Source organism: Spea bombifrons, chromosome 9, assembly GCF_027358695.1.
Source record: "Spea bombifrons isolate aSpeBom1 chromosome 9, aSpeBom1.2.pri, whole genome shotgun sequence".
Taxonomy (NCBI): Eukaryota; Metazoa; Chordata; class Amphibia; order Anura; family Pelobatidae; genus Spea; species Spea bombifrons.
This window is the reverse complement of record NC_071095.1, coordinates 23,058,358-23,084,493: the sequence shown is the minus strand read 5'-3', so window position 1 is coordinate 23,084,493 and position 26,136 is coordinate 23,058,358. Positions and strand designations below refer to the sequence as shown.

General features: G+C 54.8%; 1 protein-coding gene across 1 annotated transcript; it reads right to left on the bottom strand.

The window, feature by feature from the left end:
• Positions 1–101: 101 nt before the first annotated feature.
• INTS3 (integrator complex subunit 3) lies at positions 102–20,779 on the bottom strand. The gene is made up of 30 exons (XM_053474889.1): positions 20,166–20,779; positions 16,279–16,362; positions 16,045–16,128; positions 14,183–14,296; positions 13,298–13,382; positions 12,874–12,940; positions 12,216–12,360; positions 11,913–12,042; positions 10,707–10,804; positions 10,019–10,210; positions 9,686–9,773; positions 8,749–8,828; positions 7,726–7,817; positions 7,223–7,329; positions 5,984–6,115; positions 5,740–5,869; positions 5,453–5,507; positions 4,668–4,771; positions 4,330–4,374; positions 4,121–4,240; positions 3,551–3,704; positions 3,396–3,464; positions 3,227–3,302; positions 2,948–3,061; positions 2,561–2,609; positions 1,804–1,971; positions 1,356–1,456; positions 936–1,008; positions 669–819; positions 102–582 (listed from the first exon to the last, which is right to left on the bottom strand). The coding sequence occupies exons 1-30, from the start codon at positions 20,232–20,234 to the stop codon at positions 505–507; spliced, it is 3,054 nt and encodes a 1,017-aa protein (XP_053330864.1). The 5' UTR covers positions 20,235–20,779; the 3' UTR covers positions 102–504.
• Positions 20,780–26,136: the final 5,357 nt, after the last annotated feature.

Below are 26,136 nucleotides of genomic sequence, written 5' to 3'. Positions count from 1 at the left end.
CCGGGGCCACCGGTGCAACACCCCCACTGACCCCACCATCATCCACTGACACACACAGTTATTCCTCCCCGTGGCTGAGAGAAGAGGCGGGACGCGCAGGATCGGGACGAGAAAACATTTTATTGTTTAAAATACTTTTGTTTTCTGTTCAGATTTCCGGGGTTTTTTTTGTTTGTTTTTTATTAAAAAGACCATTTAATTGTCAGCGGCACGTGGCGGCCCCCGCCGGCCCACGCCGCTCGCATTTTATTTACACTTCAGTAAGAAAATAGGAGACTTTGAGTCCGTGCGAAGTCCTGTGTCTCTCGCGCCCCCCACAAGGCACGTCCGAGTGGCATGGGGGGCACATAAGATCCGTATAAAAAGCACTGCCACGGGGTGCGACAGCCAGCGGCCACCAGCGCGTGCCACGTATCTCACGGTGGGGGCCCTCGGCACACAATCCACGTATTCGCGGGGCCCCGTGCCATTGACCTACTGTCAGCAGTCCTGCGTCGCCGGCTGTCAGTCGCTGTCCGATCCCACGGCCGCCGACCCCTTCCGTTTCCGCTTGGTGGGCTTCGGCTTTGTGTCCTCTTCCTCCTGAACAACGAAAGCCGTGGCGTTACCGGAGGCTCCGGGCGGTGGGATCTGTCTCTACTACCCCCAGCCAGTGTGGCGCTACTTACCGACGCGCTGCTGGACCCCGACTCTTCCTCCGTGTTGGGGGGCTGGGCTGCATTCTTCCTGCTCCGTGGGCTCATCGGGCCTTTCCGCCGGCTCTTGGGGGGCTTTGTCGAGTCCTCGTATTCCTCTGCCAAGGAGAAGAGGTCACTGAACCTGACGGCAAAAAAAAAAAAAAAAAAAAAGACGTGAGCGCTGTGTCCCAGCCGCGCGCCACCTTATTCCACCCCAGTGACAGTAAACAGAGAGGTTTTCACCGCTGTGCCACGTACTTCATCTTGTGCGCCTCGTCGCAGCTCGCCTGGACGTGCTGAAGAGCCTGCAGGATGGGCGTCTGGCTGAAAACTAGCGAGAAACCGGCAGATGTTAGTGACTGCGTCAGCTCCGCTGGGACACCGCTCCTGGTATCCACTACATTTAAAGATATCCCAGAGCACAGCGGTGGGCTATAGGCTGCTTCATTTCCACAAGCCCCCTTTCCTCTGAAGACTAAGCATCATGGGAGTTGTAGCTGCGTGCGATGGATGAGAAAGAACCTCCCCGTCTGCTCCAATACCCCCGAGGCAGGGACGCACCCTGAAGGGTTAAAGTTATAGCATGCCAGCTGCCATACCTGCCCCTCCTAAACACATAATGCCTCGTGGCACGACCCCCCCCCGCCCCGTGGAGCGACGGCCCCCGCCGGCACTCACAGTTCTGTTTGGTGTTGGACAGGTTCAGTCGCAGGTTATCCAGATGTTCCAGAATCTGCTCCAGAGTCAGCTGGGCCAGTTTGCTGCTGGAGCTCCGGAGGCTGCAGAAAGAGACATGCGCGGCGTGCCAGCTGCATTAACTGCACCTTATACCTAGCGGCATACCTAAAGGCAGCTATATAAATGCCACGGACAGCGGGGTGGGGGGCAGCGTCAGCACGCTGGAGGGGGGGGGCGAGTGGTGTCAGCGCCGGGAGAACTCCAGCGGAACAACCAATACGATCTATTCAGCCAGCGTTACACGACGGAGCGGCTTGCGTTACATGGCGTGGCCACCAGGAGGCGCTCACAGATCACATTCACACATCTGGAGTCTTGTTTTGCCACCCAGTGCATGATGACAGCATGTATACAGCGTGCAGGGTGCAGCCCGTCCTGCGGCCCCTACCTTTGGCGTTTCCGGGGCAGACTGTTATTCTTGATGAGCAAAGACTTGATGTTCTCGGCCAGGCTGTCGTCGTGTTTCAGGCACCAGTGCCGCAGGATACTCGTAGTAAACTGATCATCCGGGTGGCAGGGCCGGCTCAAAACCATCTTCACCATCTCCTCGGTGGGTCTGGAAGGAACAGACGGGGATCAGAAAAACACCCCACGGAAAGTCCTCCACTGGACCTTGCAGGGCACGATAGATGTGCTTACTAGCGACAGGCAGCGGCAGCCGAGCGCCGTCCTACGCGCACAAGCGGCAGGCAGCGGCAGCCGAGCCCCGCTCTCTGTATGCAGCGGCAGGCAGTGGCAGCAGAGCCCCTCTCTGTATGCAGCGGCAGGCAGCAGTAACAGAGCCCCGCTCTCTGTATGCAGTGGCAGGCAGCGGCAGCCGAGCCCCGCTCTCTGTATGCAGCGGCAGGCAGCGGCAGCCGAGCCCCGCTCTCTGTATGCAGCGGCAGGCAGCGGCAGCCGAGCCCCGCTCTCTGTATGCAGCGGCAGGCAGCGGCAGCCAAGCCCCGCTCTCTGTATGCAGTGGCAGGCAGCGGCAGCCGAGCCCCGCTCTCTGTATGCAGCGGCAGGCAGCGGCAGCCGAGCCCCGCTCTCTGTATGCAGTGGCAGGCAGCGGCAGCCGAGCCCCGCTCTCTGTATGCAGTGGCAGGCAGCGGTAGCAGAGCAGACAAATGCCCCCTCTTACAGCGAATAGCAGAATAACTTACTTCTCTCGTCGGAGCTGTAAAAGGAGACAGGACAGCGCCTCCGGGTGCTCTGCAAGAATACGAAACAGTATATTAATGCCCAGTATATTAATGCCCAGTATATTAACGCCCAGTATATTAACGCCCAGTATATTAACGCCCAGTATATTAACGCCCAGTATATTAACGCCCAGTATATTAACGCCTTTGTAGCCCCCCCAAACAGATCTTCCATTGACTACTAGCCTTAGGCAGCCAAAGGACGAATAGACCACGCAATACACGGCACAACCCAGGAGGCAATCAAAAGGCTACGAGCCCCTGAAAGCCAATGGGCTACAGCTTGCCGGTGGTCTGCGGGGCGACGGAACGTCTACGAGCGTCTCCGATGGTTTCTCGTAAACCCACCTTTGTATTTAAGGTGTTGCAGGATGGGAATGATGGTCTCCAGCGGGATGTTGTGGGCCAGGAAGAGCTGCCAAGTACAGTACTGCTCGAACGTCTCCCAATCCAGACTCTGAACTGCAAGCGACAGGAGAAAAGCTTTAAAGGGACACACGTGTCCTCTACACCCTCGCAGGACCCAACCACACGGCTGTCTTTCACCCCCCGGCCCATCCACGGCCCACACAGGCCGGTAGGGTTCATTCAGATGGGGAGCTCACGGAGCAGGTGGAAGGTACTCACTGAGAATGTTTAAAACAGAGTCTTTCCGGAACATCACCAGGTTGCCCATCATGACATGGCACACGAGCTCCTGCAGCTGCGGAGGGGGACACGCACGTGTTACGGAAGGTATAGGGATGGGACAAAAGCCTAGCCTACAAAGCTTACAATCCAACCGTCAAACCCCTACCTGTGCAGAATCAATAACCGCCACGATCATATTGAGCAGCTCTCCGCTCCGTAACGTCTCATCCGGAAACTGCAAGGGCAAGGCACGGTAAACAGAGACCCTCACACACCATTAGAAACAGCATGCGGACCACCCAACCGGCACGGCAACCTCACCTCGCTGTATATGGAGGGCGTCAGGTAACACAGTAACCGCACGTCGTCTTCCTGGCAGGCCTTCATATCCATCATCAGACACGTGTGTAGGTCTCCGAGCTGCGTGGCCTGAGCAAAGGACTCGTAAAGACTCATCTTACCCGACGCTGCCTTACTGAGAAGTGGTCAGGGAGAGAGAAGAGAAGGGGTTAAGGGCAGGAGTAAGATACGGGGGCAAGGAGCATGGCCGGGCATTGCCAGGAACCCAGAGGGCAGCCCGTCCGGCAGGGAAAGGTTAAAGCGAGACACATTAACACGAGGCAATCTGGCTGTTAATTAGTTCTAACGAGCAGACCGGACAGAGGAAGCTGCGCAGGACGTCATTAAGATCAGAGCGATAATGAGGAGGATACATAAAGCATTAGTACCCCGGAACACAGATCCATAGGGGCAACAGATAATGGGCAGACGGCCACCTAGACTCCGAACATGGCCCCCCTCCCACACCAGCACAACCCCTGCTCCCTCCTCTGGCCGGACACTCCTGGCCCCTGGGACACCTCCCTGGCCCCTGGGACACCCCCGGCTCACCTGGCCTTCAGGTAGTACAGCAGGTGGTAGCCGATTTTGGGCTGTTTCTGGTACAGCTCAGACAGCAGGTCGAGGAGCAGAGAGAAGCCGCTGCTGTCCTCCTGCATCTGGATCAGGTTCCTAAAAAGAAGAATTTTCAACTCGTAAACACATTTTATGTAAAATGAGTAAAACTGTACAGCAGACAAATCCCGCCCGTCTTCACTCACCTAAATATCAGGTAGAGGGGCTTCCCAACCGACTCTTCTAACGACCTGTCCAGAAACGGAGAACGTTATTCCCGGGCGGGTGGCAGTTCCATCAGTGACCAGAAGGGGGAGTATTTTGCCATCAAAACTATGCAGTGAAACCTTCAACTATCCCTAACCTCACAAGTCTCCTCTTCAAGCGCAGAGAGCCCCCAAATATGACACACATATATAGCGGATATAGAAATACAGCCGCCTGATCTGTCGGGATCTCCTAGACATAGACAGAGGGGTCTTTGAAAAAGGCCAGGGGTACTCCACGTGTACAGCCCGGGGACGGGGCAGGATCAGATACTTACTCCTCCGTAATCTCCTCCGGAAGGACCTCTCCTCTGAAGTGAGCCTTAAATAACTCCTGAAGGCAGGAAGCGAGGACCGACAACTGCTCCGAGTCAAAGTCATCCTGCAACCAGAAAGAGAGAGCGTCGGAGAAGGCGAGACAAGGGGGGCCGAGAGAAGGGGAGACAAGGGGGGCCGAGAGAAGGGGAGACAAGGGGGGCCGAGAGAAGGCGAGACAAGGGGGGCCGAGAGAAGGGGGGCCGAGAGAAGGCGAGACAAGGGGGGCCGAGAGAAGGCGAGACAAGGGGGGCCGAGAGAAGGCGAGACAAGGGGGGCCGAGAGAAGGCGAGACAAGGGGGGCCGAGAGAAGGCGAGACAAGGGGGGCCCGAGAGAAGGAGAGACAAGGGGGGCCGAGAGAAGGCGAGACAAGGGGGGCCGAGAGAAGGCGAGACAAGGGGGGCCGAGAGAAGGCGAGACAAGGGGGGCCGAGAGAAGGGGAGACAAGGGGGGCAGAGAGAAGGTGAGACAAGGGGGGCAGAGAGAAGGCGAGACAAGGGGGGCAGAGAGAAGGGGGGCCGAGAGAAGGCGAGACAAGGGGGGCCGAGAGAAGGTGAGACAAGGCGGGCAACAGAGAGTAACGCAGCGAGAGAGACGCAACAAAACGGGGGCGAGACAGCAAGATGAGAGAGGCCGGGAGAAAGCTAGACAAAGAGGCCTAAACAGAGAGAGCGGAAGGGACAGAGAGACAGACGGCAAGCTGTGGCCTCCCACCTAGAGAACCTACAAATACCCCAACGCACTGACCTCCAGAATCTGCTCCACTATATCCTGCATCACCTCGCACTGCGCCTCCATGTCGCTGCGAGAGAGAGACGGCAGGAGAGTTAGAGTGTGGAGTCAGACCTTCAATCATAATCCAGAATATAGACGTCATCCAAGAGACCCTCGTACCAGCAATCACAGGATAGACACGGAGGCGGCTATTGAGGGCTGAGATTTACTCCAACAGATGCCCCAGGGTATAAGATCGACTATCGGGGGGGGCGGGGGTTACACATTTAGAAGATAATGCCTTTAAACTCATTTCACACCTTTCCTTCTGCAGGGAGAGGACTTTCTCTTTCAGCGGCTCGTCCAGCTGGTCCAGATAAGGCGTGATGTCCACCGGCTCTTCTATGATGGGCTCCTTGATCGGGTGGAAGCGGAATTCCCTCTTCTTCCCTGAAGGTAGACGGTGGTGAGATTTGCTGCTTACTCGGGGGGGGGCAGGGAGCGCAAGGGCAACAAAACAGGAGGGGAACTGGGGGGGTAAAAGTTGCAAAATAGTTTTGTCACCTTTATCGGCACCTTTGCTGTTCACCTCCTCATCGTCATCGCTGAACGCAGCCTCGGAGTTATCGTAGCAGCCGTCATCCTTGTCCGCCATGTTGTTTTCCATCTCCATAGAGACCGGCTCCTCTGCCTTTACTGTACCAGGAAATAGAGACCGTGTAGGTAACCCCCACATTGGGCAGAGCAGCCCCATTATTACAGCGGCCCCTGTGTGTTTGGTTCACACGCAAACGTTGGGGGATCAGCCCCTTACCCAGTCCGGGTAGATCTCTGCCCTTTAAGCCAGGGGCCGCACAAAATTCCCAGAAATTACCGTATTTGCTTGATTATAAGACAAGGTTTTTTTTCAGAGCAAAACAGTCTGAAAAATATCCCTCGTCTTATAATCAGAGTCGTCTTCTAATCAGACGTCACATAGAGGTCTGACTACAAGACTAAGATCCAGATCCCCACAGCGCTGCAGAGGACCCGGATCCTCCTCTCCGACAACCTGTGCTGCTGCCGGTGAACGTTTGCGGGATGCGCACAGACAACCTTCGCTGTGATGCCGGCACTTCCAGTGCTCCACCATAGAAGCCCCGGCGGAAGTATTGGACACCGGCACGGGAGGTCTGCATGGCACAGACCTCCACCGGCTGCGGCACTAGACACCAGGGAGCCTGAAGCACGGGTCACAAGTAGAGAGATGCACTGCTAAGTCGGGGGGGGGGGGGGTTAAGAGTGGCATGGGGGGGGGTCAATGGTTTTCTGGTGGCAGAGAGGCATATAGGGGTGTACAAGGCATATCTGGGGCAGAGTGGCATACAAGGCATATATGGGGAGCAGATGTGCAAAACTGGGGCAGGTTGGCAAATAAAAGGAAATAAACAAAAAAAAATCTTTTCAATCAGTTTTTATGAAATGTGAAAAATAGTTTACATGTGAATTAATATTTACTGGTGAAGCTTTTCTCCTATTGGGTAGTCTTTTTTTCCTAAACCATTTTTCAAATTTTGGGGGGTCATCTTATAACCGAGCAAATACGGTAATAATTCTGTGATGAGTTTAGGGAAAAAATAGTGATCCCCCCTCCGGGAGCGAAGACAGTTTGCTGGCAGGAGAATACGCATCGGGACAGAAAAAAAAAACGAGAACAAGAGAGAAGCCAATGACCGGGGCAGGAGCGGGGGCAATAAAGGATAGGACTGGGAAGGCTGATGGGAAGGGGCTGCACCGGCATACATACTCACGTGATGCCCTTACTTTCTGAGGCAGGAGATGGGAGGCTGCAGAACTCGGGGAACTTCTCTCGGAGCATCGACCGCAGTTCCTTGTCCAGTTTTGGATTGTGAAACAGAGGGGCCAGGTGCCTGCGCGAAAACACAACGCGGGGTCACAACAACGCGGGGTCACAACGCCGAGCCGGCTGGGGCATGTGGGGCACAGGAGCGGAACCAAGCACGACACATACAAGATGGCGGACGCAGGAACCATTATTCTGGGGACACCGCACCTGCCAACTTAAGGGCCACAAGGAGGGAGAACATACACACCAATATATGTAGCACAAGAAGGGGGGGGGGCAAGATCCACTAAGCTGCGGCGTCACATGGGTGAAGTACCGCCGGCCTAGGACTAGATCTCCAGTGTAACATTACAGACATGTAAGCGAGAATCCGCTCTATAAGAGCCGTGGCCCCGCCGACCCCCGTGACCAAGGACTATAATGCAGTTGCCCCCATATTATCACCCCTCATCGTACTCACGCCAGGACTCTTTTCTCCATGATGTGGGTGAGCGAGCAGAACACCCCCTGTCTGACGTGTCCCTCCAGCGCCGGATAAAAGTTGGGGATTATCTGACGCAGGAAGAAAATAGAACAGTCAGAAGAAGCCAAGTGCTGCCGATGGGCTCCAGGTACTGAGAGTAATTCACGCTATTTAAACCAAAATGGAACGGACCACCTCTGGGGGTATTTGGGGTTCGGCTGCCCAGCAGGCCAGGTAACATAACGGTGGCGGGCTAGGTAATGGCACAGGCCGCCTACGATATCTCATGCCCGACAAGTATGTACGGCAAAGCTGGTGGATCTATGGAGCAGCCTCCCAGCAGATGAGAGGTTGAAGAAGTTCAGATGACGGGAACTGCAGCAGACTGAGCGGGTAAACTCAGAACGTCTACAAATCATTCCCTTGCCGCTTAACCCTTCCACTACCGCTGGGTAGCAGGCCACGTTCCCCACTCTGTGTCTCAAGAGCTTCCTCCAGCCAGTGGGAATGACAAGCGCTTGCCCCAAGAGCCTGCAGTTTTATTTTTGTTTATTTTAAGTTGACCTTTCGCTCCTGCGCTGTGCGACGTTATCAGAACGGTTTCATCCCCAGCAGCCGCCTCGCCGGGATCCCTTGTGCCGCGTCCTGATCACGGCGAGCCCCGTGTCCGGAGCGTCATGTATTCCCGCCTGCACGCAAATTTGTTTAACTCAATCCCATTATAATTGTGTTTCGGGGCCACGTCGCGGACACTGTGCGCTCGGCTACGTGCCGCTCTCCAGAGACCTCGCGAGTACACAGACTCAGTGTGAGCAGATGGCTTCATTAACGCCGCATGTATTATTCAGCGTCCCTGGCCTGAAATCCCGCTACCTGTAATAACTCCACTCTCTGGCAAATACGCCAAGATTACAAGCCATGCCAAGCTTTTTCCCTCCCCGTTGCCCCCAACGCCACCAAATTAACGTCCAGGTTCCCGGCTGCCCGTCAGGCGGCGACGGACAGGACCGGATCTCTTACCCGGCACATGAAATCCAGCAGGGTGGCGGTGATGGCGGGATGCGGTTTCATCGAGTGGTGCATCACCAGGATGGCCGGCTCTGCAGAGAGAAAGCGCCAGCCGGTTAACGCGGGCACGGACGAGGAGCTCTGCTTATTAACACCATAAAGGAAACAATAGATAGGGAGTCTCCAGCCGCACGGGGTAACGCACGGGGTAACGCACGGGGTAACGGGGAGCGCTGACAGCATGCGTCGGCTCATCGACAGCCGGTAAAAGCCTCCATCTGCCAAGGGTACTCTAAACCATTCACAGAACCAACGCGCTAACCGGCAGAACACATAAATCTACTCTGTGCAATACTAGCTGGTTAACAGCGCCATGCGCGGCCCCTGATGACCCGCGTGTGCATTCTTAATCCTTGCTCTACTGGCCCTTAGTTCTGGTTAGTTGGGTCGGCCTGTCCCCGGACACTACATGCGTGTGATTTACACCGCCCGGCTGACTCCCCGGCACACATCACACGCGCAGAGGAATGCCCGGGTGAAGGATACCGAGAGGATCAGAGAGGCTGCCAGGCAGAGGTGAAGGATGGCAGATAAGGGACAGCACAGATAAGAGACGAGGGAGAGAGAGAGAGACGAGGGAGAGAGGGAGAGAGAGAGAGACGAGGGAGAGAGAGAGAGAGACGAGGGAGAGAGAGATACGAGGGAGAGAGAGAGACGAGGGAGAGAGACGAGAGAGAGAGAGCGCATCTCAACCAAAGCAGCAGTCCATCAAACTTAACTTAAAGGGGCATCAGACCCCCCCAATACATAACATCAATGTGCCGGTAGGGGGGGGGGGTACTAGTTTTTCGGATATCTAGCAAACTGGCAAAATAGGATACGTTACGGACAGTCGCTGGGGGTCTCCACTATCCAGCACAGAGATAGGGGGGGCACCAGGAAATCTTACCGATGTTCATGATACTGTCTTTCTCCGGACTGAAGAAGAGCCAATCGTAAAACAGAGCCAGCTTGGCGTTGGACGCGGCGACATTGGACTGCAAGAGACGGGACGAGGCAAGTTAGGGATACCAGTGCCGACTGAGCAAATAAACAGGGCCTCCAGACGCTGGACCCGGCATGGGGCATCTTGGCCACCCAGACACCCCCTGCACTGCACAGAGGCTACTACAGACAACCCCCACATAATACTCTCAGGCAGATCACTCCTCCATACGACACCCCGCATAAAGACGCACTAATGGCGTTACCGCTGAAGCCCCCGCCCGTGTGGTACGCCTACCGTGCAGGTGGTCAGCAGCCAGCCGATGATGGCCCACCGAGGCAGGATGTCAGAACTCAGCACCTCGTTGGATGGGTGCACCACCCCGCAGATGTAACGGATGAGGTCACAGCGCAGGGACTGACTGTCAGGCGTGGACAGATACTGCCGCTGAAACCAGTCCTGATATCTCTTCTGCTGCCCGAAGCGCACCTGTGGGGATAGAGACAGACAGACAGACATCAGGGTAACTGAACACAGCATTTCCCACTTAGACCTCCTACAACCTCCCTGAGGAGTCAGCAGCCCCCGATCTGTCTGGACAAAAATCCCCAACGACCATCACCGGTCAGTAACACGGACGGTTTTACATATCAGTAGCAAGTAGTTAAATGCACAGGGGCTTCCGCCTCAGCGACTGGGAGAGGGATTCCTGCAAAGACTACCCAATACAACGAGAGACGGGGGTAACTGGGATCGAGGTGTGAAGCCGGGAGATTACGGCTGCTCCTAATGAAGACAGGAGCAGCCTGACCATGTAATGTCGAGCTGGGAATGGGTACCAGCGTTGTTATAAATATATACAGCACCCGGGGCAGGAGTTTTGATTACGTGACATGTATACGCAGGCTCTCGGAGGAGACCGTGCACTGCGTGTAACAGAGCTCTCGTTACGAGACCCCTACATACTTATGCTTTCTGTACGTACCCTCGACGTCATGAACAGAAGCTTGGTTTCCATGTCTGGGGTTAAGCGGCACGCCAAGAACTTGCGTGAGGTGCGAGATTGTAAGAGCTGCAGGATTCCTGTTGGAGAGAAGACAGCAACCCCTGTAAGGCAGCCCACGGCCCATGACCAAGGACCCCCCGCAACTGTCTGACCCCAAAGCTTAACGTCCTTTCCCTCTCCCCGCACGTTCCTATCTCGTGTTATATGACCAGGGGCTTGGGGTACGAGCAGAGGTAATGGCCCAGGGGTGGCTGCTGCTCCTGGAGTTACTCTCTGGGGGGTTGGAGGGGGCTCTGCAGGTGGTATACCGAGAGCCTGGGGTTGGAGGGGGCTCTGCTGGTGGTATACTGACAGCTGGGGGATGGAGGGGGCTCTGCTGGTGGTATACCGAGAGCCTGGGGTTGGAGGGGGCTCTGCTGGTGGTATACTGACAGCTGGGGGATGGAGGGGGCTCTGCTGGTGGTATACTGACAGCTGGGGGATGGAGGGGGCTCTGCTGGTGGTATACCGAGAGCCTGGAGTTGGAGGGGGCTCTGCTGGTGGTATACCGAGAGCCTGGGGTTGGAGGGGGCTCTGCTGGTGGTATACCGAGAGCCTGGGGTTGGAGGGGGCTCTGCTGGTGGTATACCGAGAGCCTGGGGTTGGAGGGGGCTCTGCTGGTGGTATACTGAGAGCCTGGGGTTGGAGGGGGCTCTGCTGGTGGTATACCGAGAGCCTGGGGTTGGAGGGGGCTCTGCTGGTGGTATACTGACAGCTGGGGTTGGAGGGGGCTCTGCTGGCGGGAGACAGCGGCGAGTGTTTAAGGGGCTCTGTAGATGGCTGTAATGGGATTCGGGGTCTCGTGTCGCAGCAGCAGAGGCTCGTGGGTAATCTCTATAAGGAACGAGGAGCAGCGCCTGACAAGCGGCAGCGACGAGAGAGAAAAGAGAAGCTATAAATAGATGTTCCCCGGTGCCTGGCACAGGAGAGACAGCCAGGAACTAATTAGACTTCACGTCTGAGGAGAGGGCGCGCGTCAGGCTTCACACTCCGCCATTCACATTTCTGACAAAACCGCGGCCAATGAGCTGCAGCTGAGGACTAGCAGGAAAACAGGCACTACTACTTCACAGATCCGACCTCCAGCCGGTGCGGTAAAGGGGGAAAAACGCAACGTATCTTTCCCCGGTGTGGTTATACGGGTACCTGTAAACTGCGGGCTTAGGACCTGCGGATTGTGCAGCATATCCTTCCAAAGCAGATCGAACTCCGGGATGCGAGCGACGTTCTGCAGGAGGCGGACCAGGTCCCGGCCAATCATAAAGCAGTCCATGAACTGGGGGCCGGATGGAAGGAGCGGGTACGTTACCGTGTGTGAGGGCAAGTATGTGAAAGGGCAGAAAGAGAGAAAAGGGGAAAAATCCTGAGAAACCGATCACTCCAACCCTACCGTACAGAAAGAACACGGCGGACAGGTGTGCTAGAAGGCTGGCGGTCAGCTCGGCTTACCCGTTCTCTCAGCAGCATGACACAGAAATCCACTTCTTTCTGCCTCAGGGTCAGGAGCTGGGGGGTCCCGTGGTGGTCCACAATCAGCCGTAGGTAGGTGTACACAGACATGGCAATCAGGATACCGCTCTTCATTACCCACTCCCTAAAGACAGAAACAAATAATCACCCAAAGGCACTGGATTTACCCAGAACCCCCAACTGGAGGGGAAGAAAGGGTTAAACCCGAGGGTGAGGGTAGTGGGGGTCTCGGGGATGGGGCTGTTATACCCGGCCCCCGACCATCATGCCTTAGGAAGGGGCCAGACACTGAGATTAAGAAGCGTTTTCCCCGATGGCGAAACTACAAAATGTCCTTAAATTACACTAAAAGGCATAAGGAGGCGCGTTGAGAGCCGGCGGCACAGCGTGTGCTTCAGGCAAACAAAAGCCACTTCCTGTATCTACCGACGGTTTCCTTCCAGAATGTTCCGCCGGGACAGCCGCGTGCCCCGGGGCAGGTATCGGAAGCGACCAATCACCCCGCGTGGCGGCAGATAATAACCCGGCGGTGATGTCAGAGGATCTCTATTTATCGACAGATCCCCGCTGCGGCATTGTTGAGGAGGGACCTCGCAGCGTTTAGGCGACGGGGCCCATTAATGAAATGGCCTCTTACCTCTGCTCCGTCAGTATTTCCAGCACGCTCTCCGCCAGCCATAGGTTCTTAGCCGATATATCGCCACCTGCGGGGGGTCACACAGGGAGATGGGGGGCAAACAACAGGGGAGACGAGAGAGGAGAGACTGAGAGGCAATCACACACAGGAGCAGGAATTACTTATGTCGGAATACGCTGGCCGTGCCGCGCAGGCACACGCTCGCACAAGCCACTTAGCAGAGGAGCCTGAAACCCCAGTGCAGTGGTAGTGGGCGCACGTCTGCTCCAGCCAGCAGAGAAGCTGATTTGGATGAGGTAATTAAATACCCGCCACGTTCTTATGCCATATATCACATTAGTGTTAATGGATTAAAGTACCCGCCCTTTATGCTCTATAACCCCTCCCCACCAGGCAGCGCTGGCCTGTGATTGGTAATCCTTACCTGCAATCTGCTTCATAAAGGTCATACACACGCCATCTGCTCCCAACACCGCGCTCTTCACCAGCTCCCGCACCAGCCAAACCAGCTGCGGGGGCACAAAGCCGCAGGTTACTAACAGACCCCGCACCTAAATACCCCCCGAGCAAATACCACCCCCCGCACCCAGATACCCTCCGAGCAAATACCACCCCCCGCACCCAGATACCCTCCGAGCAAATACCACCCCCCGCACCCGGATACCCCCCGAGCAAATACCACCCCCCGCACCCGGATACCCCCTGAGCAAACACCACCCCCCGCACCCGGATACCCCCTGAGCAAATACCACCCCCCGCACCCAGATACCCTCCGAGCAAATACCACCCCCCGCACCCGGATACCCCCAGAGCAAACACCACCCCCCACACCCAGATACCCCCCGAGCAAATACCACCCCCCGCACCCGGATACCCCCCGAGCAAATAGCACCCCCTGCACCCGGATACCCCCTGAGCAAACACCACCCCCCGCACCTGGATACCCCCTGAGCAAACACCACCCCCCGCACCCGGATACCCCCTGAGCAAATACCACCCCCCGCACCCGGATACTCCTTGAGCAAATACCACGCCCCGCAACAAGATACCCCCCGAGCAAATATCACCCCCCGCACCCAGATACCCCCCAAGCAAATACCACCCCCCACACCCGGATACCCCCCGAGCAAATACCACCCCCCTCACCCGGATACCCCCTGAGCAAACAACACCCCCCGCACCCGGATACCCCCCGAGCAAATACCGCACCCAGATACCCCCCGAGCAAATACCACCCCCCGCACCCGGATACCACCTGAGCAAATACCACCCCCCGCACCCGGATACCCCCTGAGCAAACCCCCCATACCTGTGTCCGGCACACGTCCAGTAGTTTCAGGTATTTCTCCATGAGCAGCTGGTTGATCTTGTTTAACACGATGTTCATGCCGTCTCTGCTAACGAGGCCCAGATCGCGGTAACACTGAGGAGACAGAGGGAGGCTGGAGGGTTAGATAGTAAGCTCTGTGGTCCAGAGAAATACCTAACTGGCTAACATCCCTTTCAAAGCCGACGAGCTGTCAGAGAGATAGCCGTGGAAATCACCTCCTAATATAATGCTGAATGTTAGACACCCCCCACGCCGGGCCGGGCCCAAAGCTGGAGCAGGGAAGAGGGTTAATCGGGGGGTCAGGCCGAAGAGGAGCAGGCGTGCGAGCGTGACAGATACAGGACAGCGAGAGCGCATATCCTGCATCACAGTGACACATCTAATTACACGGCTCCGTGACATGCGCAGGAACAGGACCCTTACCTACCCACCGGGGGGCAATTATTTACTGAGAGTGGGAAGATTGTGTCTTAAGGGGTGTGTGTAAGTGTGTTACCGTGTGCGAGTGTAAGTATGTGTAAGTGTGTTACCGTGTGCGAGTGTAAGTATGTGTAAGTGTGTTACCGTGTGCCAGTGTAAGTATGTGTAAGTGTGTTACCGTGTGCGAGTGTAAGTATGTGTAAGTGTGTTACCGTGTGCCAGTGTAAGTATGTGTAAGTGTGTTACCGTGTGCCAGTGTAAGTATGTGTAAGTGTGTTACCGTGTGCCAGTGTAAGTATGTGTAAGTGTGTTACCGTGTGCGAGTGTAAGTATGTGTAAGTGTGTTACCGTGTGTGCGTGTATATATGCGTTACCATGGGTGTATATTTGGGCTGGCTCCCAGATATAAGCCCCCTGCACTGCACTCCGGTACTCCAGAGACACCCCCAAATAATTAGCCTCTCGTTAGCGGCTCCGGATCTGCCCGGCGTCCGCTCAATCATTGATCACAAACGACACTTCTCTAAAGGAACTAATTAGCTTTTTGAAAGTGTCTCCGCTCGCACACCGCGGCCGCCTCGTTAGACGCTTCCCCTCAGCTCGCTAACAACTGTTTCAAAAAAATGCTGCAGATTTAACTCCAAACGCATACGGCTCAGGAGAATCCTAAACCCTTTACAGCAGCCCCCGCAACACGGGGTTAAAAAGCTAAACTGCCCCGCTCCCCTGAATGGAAACAAAGCATTCAGACAAGATGTACAAAGGGTTAAAGCCCACTGTGCCGGTGTCCATAACATTCCCGGTGGTGAGCTTGGCTGCAGAGCTGACAGTCTAATTCTGCTGGGTGTGCAATGTTTCATTGGGAGAGGGGGCCAGGCCGCGCTCAGTGTGACATCGTCCCTGTAATTATAATTACCCGCAAAAATGCCAGCTACAAGGAAACAAAACAACATCGCAGCCAAAGGTCGGGCCCTTTCCCACAGAGAACGTGTTTGCTTAAAGTTTCCCGAAATATCGGAGGGCACCTCCCCGAGCGCTGCAATAATAAGCCTGGCAGCTGGGGGAGGGGGGAGCGCAGACTCCCATCAGAGATGGGAAAAAACACATTAACTCCCAAATTACTTGCTTCCAGCACTGACCAGCCAAGGAACTCCCATATTACCTGCCTCCAGCACTGACCAGCCAAGGAACTCCCCCACATCACCTGCCTCCAGCACTGACCAGCCAAGGAACTCCCCATATCACCTGCCTCCAGCACTGACCAGCCAAGGAACTCCCCATATTACCTGCCCCCTGTTCTGACCAGCCAAGGAACCCACTTATTACGTGCCCCCTGCGCTGACCAGCCAGGGAGCCCCCATCATCTGTCTCCAGCACTGACCGGCCATGGAACCCGCACCCCTTGCCCCAGATAATCTTACCTTTTGCGCCTGTGCAGGTTCAGTCAAGACCAACGTGAAGAGGCCAAGGCACACTTCTTCATGCTGAGACGGCCCTTTACAAACCTAAAACACACGAAGAACCCCATTTCACGATCAACGGACCACCAAAACCCGCCAGTCACCGGCAGAACTGGGACCCCAAACTTCTGCACCGAGAGCCCACTCCGCTCATGCTGCAGAGAGAGGGCCGCTTCCTGGGGCCAACATACTTACGTAAGCATTGAGTGCGTCGTTTGCCTCCCGCTCTGACATGCCGGTAGTCATTGAGGTCACCAAACTCATGCAGCGCTCCAGCTTCTAGAATGACATGTACAAAGGGTTAATACGATGGTGGTAACTTCCCTCTCGTTCTAAACCCATCGGAGGAACGCGCTCTAATACAACACCGGGTGTCTATAACACCTAGCAAGCCGATCCCCGTGGGAGATGCCGCCCAGAAACCTCACTGAGAGGGTAGTGGATGCAAAGAAGAGGCTCCCAGCAGTGGGGGGTCACGTTGGGACGGCTCTCCTTAATCCTAGCGGCGCTCGCTGAAAATTAACCCCTTCTCTGCCATCAGGGGATAATGCATGTAGGTGTGCGGATTTCTATGTTCAAGAGCATGCGTAGGAAACAGAAAGGAGGATGAAAAGGCAGAAGAGCGATGAAAAAAAACAAAAAGGATACAAAAAAGCGAAGAAATGTCAGCAAAAAAAAAAGGGGGAAAGAAGAAAGACTGCAAGAGACCGAAAGCCGGGAACCCAGAGAAGGGGCCCTTCCTGCGTCACGGCCCCTGGGGCCCAAAGCTTCTTACCCTGCCCTTGGCGAATCACTGTGAGCCCTGGGGCAAATAAACTGAACATTAACACTTTCCACAAAATAACTGCCCCAGCAGAGATCAGCCGGGTCCTGCAACCCAGACCCCGAAAAGCGGTCCCTGAGATCCTAAACCCGCACAGAGTGCGTGCCGACACCGGATGAGCCCCAGCGGCCCCTCGCCGGCAGTGCAGCACCCCCCAAAACACTGAAGGGGTTAAAAAAACAAATCCAGGCCTGATCTTCAGAGGCAGCTCATTATCCGCCAGCTCCAGGAGTTCAGACCTGAGATGACGACGAGGCGAGGAAACCGGAATTACACATTCCCTTTGAGCTGGATCCAAATCTTAAGCCTAACGGGTCCTCCGGGCCCCGCGCGGAACTACAAAGAGATTCGCTGATGCCACGCGGGCCGCCATCACCCAACTGGAAGCACAAGCGATCAGTCACACAGAATCAGGCATCGCAAACAAACACATCACGCGGCCTCGGGGAGAAGCGGGCACCGTCACCTTCACGGCTCAGACCCCGGTTTATTGGGGCACACATTCCAACGGGCAAAAGAAAACTCCGGCCGTTCTGCAGACTATCGCCTAGGTGCAACGCTCTGCGCACACGCCGGCACGCGCTCCGTCCCGCACGCACCATACATCTCTTTAGCGCTCCCCGAGCTCTCGCTGGGAAGAGAACAATAGTCAGAATTAATCACAGAACAGGCAATACAGACGATTTTCATTAAGGACAGAAACGCTGCAAGGAACAGCTGGAATCCGCCAGGAAACATCGACGGGGACGCGGCCAGCTGGCACCTCGACACGCGAGGGGTTAACAGGCGAGAAATTCCCATTTGGACAAAAAAAAATGTTTATTAAAAGTGGATTTTATTCCTTGCTTAAAATGTTCTGTTCCGCTCACAACGACCAAACAAATTGCCCTCTTTAGCGCGTTAAGCAAATAACCCTTAACCGCTCTGACATTTCATTCTTTCAAACTTTAAGAGCTTTTACAGTTTCCGTGGCAACAACAAGGGAATTAAGCATTCCCTAAAAAAAAACATTGTAAGATGTAACACGATTAAAGAACGATTTCTGGGTCGGATTTGGGCCTCCGGCGGTATTTCCAATAGTTATTAGTTGAACTCAGCAGAACCGGTGGAACGGCAGCTTTAAAAAGGGCATTTAAAAAAAAAATAGTAACAAAAATAATAAATAACAATAATAATAATGCGGCGCTACAGAATATGGTGGTGCTATATAAATCTGTAGGCTTCGTATCGGCTGGCGGCTCGTAACCTGACCCGGAGGGGCATTAACAAGGACCTCAGGGGTCTATCTGCCCTGGGGCCGCCGCAATGCCCCCGGCCACCGCGCTTCTCCTAATGTAAATGGAGCGTAGCAGGAAGGCTGGGGCAGTTAAGGTAAGAGAGGGTCCTGTTACGCGCCCCTGCCCGCCGCGTTGCGCCCTGCCACCCCGACAGGATTAAATAAAAGCGGAGGGGGGGTTCACAGGGGTCACCCGATTAAAAAAATAAACTGCCTGGGACCAGACGAGGCAATTTTCTGAAGAGCGTTTTAATGGGATGTAACAGCTCTGCTCAGAATCCCCATTACAGCGAAAGGCATGAAACGGCCGCCCGCCCGACAGAATGTACCTTCAAAGCAATTTACTGTCGCTTCGGCACGAACGAGAACGGAAATAAATTAAAATACACAGAAAAAAAAAAGAGCAAATCCCCCCCCCCCAGTCTGCGCGGCTAACGCTTTCACAGCAAAAGAGGAGAAAAGCCACTGATCACCTCCACGGCACGCAATGTGTTAAAAAGGATACCCCAGCACTGAAGGCAAAATATATTTAACCTGGGAAATAGGGGGCCGCTGCGGTCGAGACAGCACCGGGGGGGGGTACAACCTTAGCTCTTGCAAATGCTACACGTCTGTCTATTCAGGGCATTTAGAAAATCCTCCCGTGAAACGCGCCGGGAGCCGGCGAAACGCGCAGGGGATTGCCTCATGTTGGCAGCATGTGATATCAGATCCCCTGACGATGATGTCATCCCCTCCGCCGGGCTCCGATTTGCTGGCCGTGTGTGAGCGTTTGGGGGATACAGATGGCGTGGGGGGCAGCGGCCGCTCTGTGCACCTGTGCCTTATTTGCCGAGCCTCTGATTTCATGACGATCTGCCCTAGATACCCTGATAAACTCTCCAGAAACATACCACGGAACAGCCCTGGGCATTTACACCACGTGCCACCCTACACCTTCTAACTGCCCCACACACCAGATCAGCAGGGGCAAGAACGGCGAGCTACGGCAGCAGGGAGGAGAGGTGCGTTGGCGAGCCGCGGGCGTTCGGTTACGGAGAATGCCGTCGCGGTCACGCAGCACCACAGCCCCATCCAGCCTGAACCGGCCCGGCTTTCAGGATCTCCTCGCACGATAACGGACAGTTACGTCCCGCAGACTGGCGCCTGGCCTCACAGACTGTGTCATCGTCGCAGGGACTCGGGAAACGTCTGCGGCGTCTGACATGACAGCGAGCGCCGTCACTCGACACCCACCGGGCGGCCGATCTGTGCCCGACGAGCTAAACGGCACGCTCTTCACGTAAAGCAACGCGCATCCTCAGAGCTCTCTGCTGTTCAGATTTTTAATGACGTTTAATAAAAGTTTGATTGGTAATCGGGATGTGAATCGCAAGCCGCATCTTCTAGTTTTTTAGCATTTTGGGGTTTATTGGGTTATATCTTTGAAAATGATTAACGCTTTTACTGCAGCTCTCCCGCTGTGATGTTTCTCACCGTACAGGGGTCACATTGGCTACAGTGTGATTGTACAGTGTTTGGCTACATTGTATCTCGGTGGTCTCCGGCTACATTTTATCTCGGTGGTCTCCGGCTACATTTTATCTCGGTGGTCTCCGGCTACATTGTATCAGTCAGTGAAAGACCACCAGATACAACAAAACCCAAGAGGGCTGAGAAATGGGATCGCTGCCAGATCGTAGCACCCCTTTGAGGCTCATCTACCATTGCTTTCTGTTGGCTGAGGGTTATGGGAGTTGACCTACATGAACTAAGCCTGATATAGGCACTATATATAATAGAGTAATCTAAGGCAGAGGCTGCGCATGTTCTCGCTCAGGCCATTCAGAAAGGTAATTCTCTGATAGCGCTTTGTGGCGGTAATGACTGCGAGTCCCAACAGCCGGGGAAGCCCTATCACTGCCAGCCACATCATCCCACCCTCTCCTTAGAAAGCCCATTTTGGATAGGGGGGCCCAAGCAGGAATCGGGGGGACGTATTACCTCTTCCAGCTCGTCCTTGGCATCCAGACTGGTGGACACCAGCAGCCTCCCTTTGGATTTCGGCTCCATGTCGGCGGGTGCGTCGGCGAGTGAAACGCGTCAGGAAGGGGGACTGGGACAGATGGCTGGCCGCTGAGCTCCCGGGGGTCCCCAGAAATATTTACTATGATATGGGGCAGTTTAGGGAAACAACGCAAACTATAAATCATAAATAGGGCACTTGCCCCAAAATTATATAAATGCCCCAAGCCCTAAAGGGCCCCTGTGTATGACTTGGCCCTGGGGCTGTTAGTAGTATAACAGTAGTATATTGGGATGGGCAGGGGTGAGGGGGTAACAGGCTGGGGAAGTTGGGGGTCCCTGAGATAATTATTATAGGGCGGGTGAGCGTTGGGGTAACTATACCATGGTGATTGGGGACAGGGTCACCGGAGGAAAGGGGTATTTTGGGGTACTGAGGTTAAATGCCTCGGTGTGGGCCTCTTAGGGGCAGCTGGGGGTCCTACTGCATGGTGACGAGAATCGTGAGGTAACTAGAGGCTAATAATGGGGTGCATGGGGTTGCTGGGCCCTTAAGTACCGGGAAGCTCAGCCCGCAGCTAGCACACACAGGAAGCCATCCTGGAACCAGCCAACGGCCGGAAACAACGAGCAGGGCACCAATCACTGCGCACGGAACCGGTGACTGACAGCCCATTTACCCGCCTCCCTTGTGACTCCACCCTATGGGTTGCAGAAACCAATGGCAGCGCGGGGCTGGGCAGATCCAGCCAGGAAGCGCTCTGACTCCACGTGACTAGTATGGGGAAGGCAGATCATCCATCTTTGTTAAGGGCTAATACTTGGTCCATAGGTCAGTTTAGGTCACTGAATTCTACAACTGTAAGGGACAAAGACCCCTGACTATGGCTGCCTGACAATCATGTCAGGCAGCATTTGGAGTGACATTTTTCATAAGCAAATTAGACATGATGGGAGTTGTAGTCCACTGCACCTGGCATGACAACTTCACAGGGTTTGCTGCCAGAAGACAGATGGGTCTTGGTGCAGTAATTGGCATGTTGGGTCACTCTCACCAACTGTCCCAGTTTGCTTCAGTGCAGTCCCAGGACTTGTCCAATGGCGGGGTGTCCCAAAGAGTATACTGACAGATTGGTCGTGGCACTGGCTGTGCATGCGCAATACCATGTAACAGAGCAGAACTTGGTGACATTGCTGCGAGTGGTGCGAGTGGGTTGGATGAACCGGGGGTAATGGAAGGCAGCGGTGGGTCAGATGCACTGGGGGTAATGGAAGGCAGCGGTGGGTCGGATGAACTGGGGGTAATGGAAGGCAGTGGTGGGTCGGATGCACTGGGGGTAATGGAAGCCAGTGGTGGGTCGGATGAACTGGGGGTAATGGAAGCCAGTGGTGGGTCGGATGAACTGGGGGTAATGGAAGGCAGTGGTGGGTCGGATGAACTGGGGGTAATGGAAGGCAGTGGTGGGTCGGATGAACTGGGGGTAATGGAAGGCAGTGGTGGGTCGGATGCACTGGGGGTAATGGAAGGCAGTGGTGGGTCGGATGCACTGGGGGTAATGGAAGGCAGTGGTGGGTCGGATGAACTGGGGGTAATGGAAGGCAGTGGTGGGTCGGATGAACTGGGGGTAATGGAAGGCAGTGGTGGGTCGGATGCACTGGGGGTAATGGAAGGCAGTGGTGGGTCGGATGAACTGGGGGTAATGGAAGGCAGTGGTGGGTCGGATGCACTGGGGGTAAATGGACGGTAGTGGCGGGTCAGATTGATGGCGGGTCAGATGGACTTGTTGAGGATGATAGGGGAGGGGGTAGTGGGTGAGATTTGGCGTGGGATACAGAAGAGGCGGTGGTTCAGGTTTCCTGCACCCGTTGTATGTTCTGCCGACATACGCGCCTGTGAGTGTGTAACGCTGGAGGGCCATCTCACGGCCAATAGGCACCTCATAACAGTCTGGCGTCACATGAACATGCGTTACCGTCTCCTCTGCATTAGGATCAGCGCTGTGATGGGTGGCACGGCAGCACAGAACAGCAGCCAATTAATACAGTGACCTGCGGCCAGAAACAATCTCCCTCCATCACCGACACGAGACAAGTCGCAATTTTACCGGCTCGCCCCGAGGCCCCGGAGAACCGTGCTTTATAACGGCTCAGGCACAGAGCAGCATCGCTATCTCCTCGATGCCCCTGGGTGGCACCTTTAATGGCTACTATTCTCCTGAAATGTTACTTTCGCCAAGTCATTTTTTGTAGAATATAGTCAAACACTATTACCCTCCGAGATGCCCCTGTGCGGGGTGAAAAATAACCATTTGCTTCGAGTCTATAGCCTTCGAGAGATCCCGGGAAATGAGACGACCTCAACAACACACTCGATCCAAACGAAGTGAGTCTTCTTCATGCCGAGGCGCCCCGTTTCAGGGCAAATCAAACTTCTATGAGTTGTTGCTCCAAATCTGATTGGGCCGGAGTTTCACCCAATATGAACGCTGCTGAACTTTTTGGGTCGGTTCCGAAAGACACTTCGCTTGGACTCCTCCGAGAAGACACGGACTCTGACACTATCTTAAGATGGGAATTTCTTCAGGTCTGATCCCAGGAGACAAAGGGCCGTGAGGGATGACCGGGGAGGACATGCTCACCACTCACATGGAAGCTTGCCAAGTTTTGGACAGCCTCCACCAAGTGCACAGAACAGAAGTGGTTCTTCTGTTGTGTGATGTAATCACACTACATGATGTAATCATTCTGCATGATGTATAGACGTAGCAGATCATCAGGCTGGGTCGTGCTACTCGGAGCTTTGTGCTCAACAACTGCAGAGTAACGAAGACCGCTGCCTAGGGCCCCGGCACACAATCAGGGCCATGCCTATGGACTGGCGTATTACGTGTGAAAGTCCGAGGATTAGCGCTCAGCCTCTCTTCCACTCAGGACTGGCTGTTCTTCCATATCTGACCCCTCCGATGGAGTCGAAACTCACACGTTGGATTAGGAGGGTGTGAATTGGCGGCCAGCAATTTCCACCTCGGCTTTGTTTACCGCTCTCACAGACGGGCCTGCGCGGCTGCTATTATTTTTAATTAATATCGGGGAGAGGGCTGAGCGCCTGAACAATGAATGAAGGGAAGACAGCGGGATCGGGACAGAGCGTCTCCGTGAGGACAATCACAGGCCCGCTCTCTCTAATAGGGAAGGGGGAGAGGATGAAGAAGAGGGAATTCGCAGGGAAGGGAGGGAGCGTTGGAAAGATTCTGAAATGAGATTTCTAACTGGATTCTAGACTCTGAAACCTTTAACCCTTTTTGAACCGGGGTTGGAATGATTTGCTGCCGACCACCGGGCGGGACGTGCTGATTACAGCCAAGGGAGATCTGTAGCGGAGCTAATATAGCGCCAACAACAGCAGGATCGATGTTTGTAAATGATGAGGGGATACAGTAACACTCCAGGCTGAGAACGCATCATCGTTCTTGGAGTTGGTGAAAGCCGGTGGTGTGATGTCACGCACGTGCGCGCCGACCCGCGAGTGTCCACTCCAGCGTAAGTTCCAAGTCCAGCTCACTTGGCGAGGTCTGCGCGTTGCTTGTATCCCGCTCCTGCGAACGTATGTTAATCATCAAATCGCAGCGTAGGGATGGGGAGTGCGTCCCTCCGGACCCCCGGCTGACAGATGAGTTGATACAGCTTCTTACTCAACAGGACGGAGGGGAGTGAGTGACCCCTCCGCCAAATACCATCCATGCACATCATCCGAGTAATTTAACCCCCCGGCTCCCAGCATGCAGCGACTCCGACCCATCAAAGGTGAATCTCCCCGCGTTTACACAAGAGACCACCGAACACGAACCCGTTGTAGACCAGGGAGCTTGTGCTCTAAAGCCATTAACTGTTGGACTGCAATCCTTGCGATCCTTAGTGAGAGGTGCATTCAGCCCCCCCACCCAAGGGGAGATAGCCCACCACGAAATAAAGCGGACCCCAACCACTATTAACCCTTTGCCTGCTGTATGGTTACAAACGGGTCGCATACCCAGGTTCGGAACAGAAATGCTCTTATGAAATACTTTGGACTCGAGGAGGAGGAACGTTCAATTATTTAATAGACACTTTGTGTCATCGACCTTTCTGCGCCCCCCCAGGAAGAGTCAATAAACCCCTCTCGCAGGTCGCGCAGATGTGTCAGCAATGCACAGATGTTGCGCAGGCACAGACGCTACTCCTCCCTCCGGATCATCTCCGCAGGGGGCTCCACACACGGCGGCCGGAATGGGGTCACCCCATTACCAGCAATGCTTACTGAATGTGACCGGCAGGGCTCTCCCACGTATGGGTTTTGGCCCCTGAGCGCCTTGTCCCTTCTCCCTAAACATCTGTAAATGGTGGCCACGTTTAGAGGCCGAGGGGCGACCAGCCAACTGAAGGGCCCCGGCGTAACCCGCTTGGGCGTAGGTCTCAATCAGCCCTTCGGAGAAGCCAGGGGAGGATGAGGAGTGTTTCTAATAAAGCGTCCCAGCATTCACTAGCATTGGAGAGGGGGGAGTGGAGGAGAGAAAGCAGGACTGAGATGCATCAACACAAAAGCAGCTGGGGGCTCTTAGGGCCACAATGTAAGTGAGGAGGGTCAGGTGAGATCAGGAATAGGGGCTATATGTGGGGCATTGGAGGGTAGTTAGAGCAGGTACTGGGCAGGGGTATATGACAGGGAGGGGAAGTTGAATGAGGGGGTATTTGGCAGGGAGGGGAAGTTGAATGAGGGGGGTATTTGACAGGGAGGGGAAGTTGAATGAGGGGGGTATTTGACAGGGAGGGGAAGTTGAATGTGGGGGTATTTGGCAGGGAGAGGCAGTTAAATGAGAGGGTATTTGGCAGGCAGGGGCAGTTAAATGAGTGGGTATTTGGCAGGGAGGGACATTAAATGAGAGGGTATTTGGCAGGGAGGGGCAGTTGAATGAGAGGGTATTTGGCAGGGAGCGACAGTTAAATGAGGGGGTATTTGGCAGGGAGAGGCAGTTAAATGAGAGGGTATTTGGCAGGGAGGGGCAGTTAAATGAGGGGGTATTTGGCAGGGAGAGGCAGTTAAATGAGGGGGTATTTGGCAGGGAGCGACAGTTAAATGAGGGGGTATTTGGCAGGGAGAGGCAGTTAAATGAGAGGGTATTTGGCAGGGAGGGGCAGTTAAATGAGAGGGTATTTGGCAGGGAGAGGCAGTTAAATGAGAGGGTATTTGGCAGGGAGAGGCAGTTAAATGAGAGGGTATTTGGCAGGGAGGGGCAGTTAAATGAGAGGGTATTTGGCAGGGAGGGGCAGTTAAATGAGAGGGTATTTGGCAGGGAGGGGCAGTTAAATGAGAGGGTATTTGGCAGGGAGGGGCAGTTAAATGAGGGAGTATTTGGCAGGGAGGGGCTGTTAAATGAGGGGGTATTTGGCAGGGAGGGGCAGTTAAATGAGGGGGGTATTTGGCAGGGAGGGGCAGTTAAATGAGGGGGGTATTTGGCAGGGAGGGGCAGTTAAATGAGGGGGGTATTTGGCAGGGAGGGGCAGTTAAATGAGGGGGATATTTGGCAGGGAGGGGCAGTTAAATGAGGGGGGTATTTGGCAGGGAGGGGCAGTTAAATGAGGGGGTATTTGGCAGGGAGGGGCAGTTAAATGAGGGGGTATTTGGCAGGGAGGGGCAGTTAAATGAGGGGGGGTATTTGGCAGGGAGGGGCAGTTAAATGAGGGGGAATTTGGCAGGGAGGGGCAGTTAAATGAGGGGGAATTTGGCAGGGAGGGGCAGTTAAATGAGGGGGGTATTTGGTAGGGAGGGTACGCTCTGTTTTCTCACATCCAGTGTAATTTCTGCTGCAGAAAAAAACATGTTTAAGGAGAACAAATTGTCCAATTTCTCCGGCGTCCTGTTCACTTAATCACCGAAACAGCTCGGCAATAAGCAGCCGGGGCCGTGTGAGCG